The 5,199-nt window shown below is 64.8% G+C and overlaps 2 protein-coding genes across 2 annotated transcripts; both read left to right on the top strand.

Annotated features, from left to right (window-relative positions):
* Positions 1 to 307: 307 nt before the first annotated feature.
* Positions 308 to 1,888, top strand: EMIHUDRAFT_250246 (hypothetical protein; the record flags this gene model as incomplete). The annotated part of the gene is made up of 1 exon (XM_005757915.1): positions 308 to 1,888. One exon carries the CDS (start codon positions 308 to 310, stop codon positions 1,886 to 1,888), a length of 1,581 nt encoding a protein of 526 aa, XP_005757972.1.
* Positions 1,889 to 2,778: 890 nt separating this feature from the next.
* Positions 2,779 to 3,892, top strand: EMIHUDRAFT_250244 (hypothetical protein; the record flags this gene model as incomplete). The annotated part of the gene is made up of 3 exons (XM_005757914.1): positions 2,779 to 3,033; positions 3,116 to 3,207; positions 3,295 to 3,892. The coding sequence occupies 3 exons, from the start codon at positions 2,779 to 2,781 to the stop codon at positions 3,890 to 3,892; spliced, it is 945 nt and encodes a 314-aa protein (XP_005757971.1).
* Between the last annotated feature and the right edge of the window lie 1,307 nt (positions 3,893 to 5,199).

The following is a 5,199-nucleotide window of genomic DNA, read 5'->3' as shown; positions in this document are numbered from 1 at the left end:
CCGCCGTCGCCGCCGCCCCCCTCGCCGCCGCCGCCGTCGGACGATGACGGTGCGACCAACCCCCTCGCTCCCAACGCCTCACACTGCCCACCCATGTGCAGCACCCTCACACCTTACTTTCTGCTCGACCGAGTTTGCGCTGATGAGCGAACCGAGCCGCCGGGTGCCCCGCAGCGGCCTCGCTGGGCCAGAACATCGGCCCCGAGTGCTCCGCAGCAGCCTTGCTGGGCCTTTGTTAGTATCGAGGTCTCGTGAGTTTTGGCGACACCTCCAAATTTCGGCGTTCACAGCAGTCACAGGGGGACTCATGAGCTTCGTGCTGCTTTCGCTTGCGAGCGCCCTCCTCACCGATGGTGATCCGCGCACGTATGTCGCCGACAACTGCGAAGACAGAGCGGGTGGAGATCAGTGCCGTGCCTGGGCAAGCGAGGGCGAGTGCGAGGAGAATGCGGGGTTCATGCTCACCGAGTGCGCTGCCTCGTGCAGCGCCTGCACGTGCTCGCGGCCGAACCAAACGGCGGCCGTGGAGGTGGGAGGCATCGGCCGCATGTTTGAGCGCATCGTTCAGAACTACCCACAGTTCGCGCCGCATGTTGTCTCGAGGGATCCGTGGGTGCTGGTGCTTGAGAACTTTGTCTCTCCGGCAGAGGCGGAGGCGTTCAACGCAGAGTGCTCCGACCACTGGCAGACCACGATGAATCCGGGCCAGCCCGAGAAGTGTCAGCCCAAATCGCTCTCGTGCGACCACCACGTCGACGTTCTGGAGCAGCTCCCGGTTGTGCAGCAGGTGAAGCGGCGGATCTCCGGGCTGACCATGACGCCGATGCCGAACCTCGAGAAGATGCACGTCCAGCGGTATGAGGTTGGGATGGAGTTCACGGCGCACCACGACCAGGTGGGCCGGATCGACACGCCCGAGGGGATGCGCACAGCCACGCTCGTCATGTACACGCTCGAGCCCGAGGAGGGCGGCGGCACCACCTTCAAGGACATCAACTACACGGTGGAGGCTCGCTTGGGGCGCGCGGTTCTCTTCGCCAATCTCATGGACGCGAACGTGTCGCTGCCTGAGCTTCTCACGCACCACGAGGGAAGCGTCGTCCAGCGCGGCACCAAGGTTGCGGTGTCGCAGTGGATTCGTCAGTACGACTGGCGCACGCCGAACAACCGCTTCTGCCGAGCGTCTAAGGAAGCAGCCGCACAGGGCGCCCTCAGGTCGTTCGACTATCTCAACGACTACTTGGAGGCGAGGCGCGCCGCGGGGCTGCCTCACATAGTGCCTCTCTCCCTCGCGGACGACTACGGGCGGGTCACCACGAAAGAGGCAACGGGCCACGTGGAGCGTGGGACGGCGTTGCTCGAGCGAGCCATGCTGCGTGAGTCCATCCTCCCGCTGCGACGCTCGCCAAGCCAGCAGGCGGACGACGAGGAGGAGGAGTCGACGCGCGCCATGCTCCTCGAGGCGCTCGCGAGCTTCCGCGTCGCGCTCTCGGCCATCGAGGCCTTTCCGAAGGTGAAGCCGCAGTACTCTGAGGGGGCGGCGCTGCTCGCGCTCGGCGACCACGAGGCCGCGCTGCCGGCGCTGCGGCGGGCACAGGAGGTCGAAGGCGGCCTGGCTCCACTCTGCATCGCGGCCAGCCTCGGGCACGAGCTGGTCGTTCGCTTCTTGCTGCGCGAGGGCGCCGACGTGGAAGAGCGCGCGCGCGGCTTGACGCCGCTCTTCTACGCATCGCTCTACGGCAGGGTGGATGTCGCGCGCCGGCTCGTGGTCGCCGGCGCGCAGGTGGATCGCGTCAGTGAGGGCGGGGGCACCCCGCTGCAGGCAGCGAAGGCCCAGAAGCACTGGGCTGTGGTCCAGCTGCTGCGGATCGCTGGAGCGCTTGGGTAGCGGTACGCGGTAGGCGCTCGCTTTTTGATCGCTTGACCGCTGATACGGACGGCAGGCGGCCTACAAACTATAGTACACGAATGAATTGTGCTTCCCGGGCCGGTTTAACGGTCATAATCGTCTGACAATTTAAACTGTTTAGACTGCTTAGATCTCGATCTTTCCAATAGCCCCGGGCCCGCGCGATTGCAGCATGCAGGGTGTGGGGACCAGGACCCCCTCCCCGGACGAACCGGACACGCTCCCTCGGACATGGGCAAGAGATAGACGACCTAGTGGGTGGCGGAGAGTGGAGGCGAGGCGCGCGCCGCAAGCGGTACTCGACAACGTCGCGATGGAGGAGGAGATCGGAGGGGCGGTACAGGAGATGTGGACAAAGGGAGGAGGAAGGGAGGGATACGAAGAGATTGGGAGGAACGAAATTGCTCGCGACCCCGTCCTACGACTGTATCTGAGGAGCGACGAGGCGGAGGCGACGGCGGTGCCGCTTCTTCCCGCGCCGCTGGTTCCAGGTCGGCGCGCTCGCAAACACAAGTGCGCGCGCGGGCTGGGCGGTCTACATCTCGCCCGACCAGCGCATCCTGCAGCAGCACGTCGTGCTCCTCCTCGGCTGCGTCGAGCTGCTGCGGCGCGCGCAGTGGTGCGCTTTCCGCGTCGAGTGGGCCGTCGTCTCGCAGCTGAGGGCGCGCGTCCCTTTGGACACCTCGAGCTGCTCGCTGCCGTCGGCGCAGCCCTCGCCGCATGCGGAGGCCGTCCGCATGGCGCCGGCGGGCGTGCACCCGGGTGGGGGGTTAGAGCACCTGGATATTCCTTTTCATTTGATCGAATGAAAAAGGCGGCCCGGTGGAGAATAAGGCGACCAACTTTTACGGAAACGGCCAAACGGGGCCATGGCCGACGCTCGCGATGGCCCGTCCGTTGCGGCCAGGCTCAAACTGTGCGCGCAAGCCACAGGAGAGGCGGTGGCGCCGCAAGACGAGGCGATGATTCGCATCCTCTCGCGGCTCGCCGTGGAGAACAACTGGTGGAGCTTCAGCGTCAACCCGACGCCCACGGGCAAGCAGTTCATTTTCCAGCCCCAGTCCCAGTGGGAGAGGGACAGGGAGCGGCAGCAGGCCAAGGAGGGCAGTGCCCCACCGCAGCCTGTGCCTGCTGCCACTTCGATCCGCCGCGGCACCGCCCGCAGCACCGCCTGCCGCCGCTGCAGCTCCGGCAGCAGCACCGCAGGCACACCCGCAGCACCAACAGGTGCAGCAACCCCAGCCCAACGAGTCGCCCGAGGGGTGGACCAGGGTTGGGAAGGGCGGCATGCCGGACAGGTTCACCATGAGGAACCATGGCCGCAAGTGCCACGCACGCGCGCCATCTTCAACTAACGTGCCCTCGTGTCGCGCCCGCTGTCGTAGGATGGGACGCTACACCCTTCTCCTCCTCCTGGCCGGTTGCCAGCCAATCGCGTCGTCGACGGTGCTGCAGACAGACTCGATTCGTTTTGGCACGGGAAGCGAAGACTCGATACAGGTCGGCGTAGAGAACATCCAGCAGCCGTTTGCCTTCGTCGGCGGAGCGTTCACGAAACTCACCTACAGCGCATACCCGATGGACTTCGAGCTGCAGGCGGGCGGATCTACCGCGACGGCTTGCCTCGGCTTCGACTTTACGGACGAGTCCGGATTCATCGGAACGTCGTCGGACGGCACGAACAACTTCGGGTTCGGATCGATCTCGGCGACGAAGACTTGCTCGATCGGGGGCGCGACCTTGTCCATCGACTGGACGTTCACGCTCTCCGCGTCCAACTCCAAGGCGCTCTCCCTGGCCATCACCGTCTCGTCATCAGGTGCCGCCGCCTCAGACGTCCAGGTCTGGTGGGGCACCCGCGACGATTGGGTCGGGACGACGGACGGTCCCGCAAAGACGATTGGGTCCATCACCTCGGTCTCGAGCGGATTCACGTCCGCCGCCGGCACCACCGGCAATGCTGAGCACGTGCGACGACAGTGAGGGTGTGAGAGACAGACCCAGGGTGGCAGGGAAGGTCTTTCACTACCTTACAGCCCCTGCCTGAGCTCAGGCTCGACAGAGGTCGGTTTGAACATTGCGCTTAGCGTATGGACCACTTGCTCGATGTCCCGCGTCGGCGTGTAGTTCGGGTCGTACAGGTACTCACCAGTCTCAGCGGCATTGCCATGGTAGACCAAGCCCACCTTGTACCGCAGTGCGGCGCAAGCCAGCATGTGCTCGCGCAGCTCCGACTTGGAGGGCATCTCGCCGCGAGGCCAGCCCTCCTCGAGGAGGACCTGCTTGTCAACTGTTTTTTCACATTTATTTGATCGAACCTGTGTGTGGCTGGCCGAGGGATTTAATTTCCTAAAGTGAAAACGGCAACCCGAGGGAGGGGTGGGAAGACTCCCGGCATTTTCTTCGCCCAAATTCTTTCTTCCGCATCCCATTTTTCCAAAGCTGCTAAAAATCTCTCTCTCCCAAAGCTGTCCCCCTTTGTCGGAGCCCCTTTTCATTTGGATCCAATGAAATTTATTTGATCCAATGAAAAGGGCGGCCGAGGGGCCTCGGCAGCAGGCTGACCTTCTCGAGCAGCTACACCCATTCCTAGCTGCACCCCCTTCCAAACTGCACCCCCTTCCAAAGCTGTCCCCCTTTGTCCCCTCCACAATCTGTACCCCCAACGTGTGTCTGAACGCATCTTCAGGCTTGTGGAGGGGACAAAGGGGGACAGCTTTGGAAGGGGGTGCAGCTTGGAAGGGGGTGCAGCTTGGAAGGTCTTCGGCTTCCATGATGCGCGTCCTCGGCTACCTTCTCCTTCCGGGCCTTGCGCTCGGAGGCCACTGCAACCGCGCCACCGTGCCAGGCTACTGCTGCTCCATCGGCTGCGACACGGCGATCGACATGACGCAGTACGGCATGACGCAACCCTCCTGTGGCCCTGGCGACGCAACTCTCGCCGACATCTTTGCAGAGGCGTCGGCCGATGGCTGCAGCCCGCTGACGGAGGGGAGCTGCGCATGGGGTCCATCCGCAGACGCGCCGTGCACCAGCCAGGGCCTTTGCCCGGCCCCGGTACCACCAGCCACAACGGGGTGCGTGCCGGGCGTGCTGGCGGGCGCATCACCGTCGCCACCCATCTCGCCTCCTCCGCACACGCCGCCGCCCTCGCCGCCGCCCCCCTCGCCGCCGCCCTCACCGCCGCCGCCCTCGCCGCCGCCGCCGCCGCCGCCGCCGTCGCCGCCGCCCGAGGTGCTCATCATGGTAATGGCGGTTACCGATGTCTAATAGGTAAACGTGTCCTCTGC

Source organism: Emiliania huxleyi, assembly GCF_000372725.1.
Source record: "Emiliania huxleyi CCMP1516 unplaced genomic scaffold EMIHUscaffold_893, whole genome shotgun sequence".
Lineage (NCBI taxonomy): Eukaryota > Haptophyta > Isochrysidales > Noelaerhabdaceae > Emiliania > Emiliania huxleyi.
Note: the sequence above shows the minus strand (reverse complement) of the source record. Positions and strands in the feature narration are given on the sequence as shown.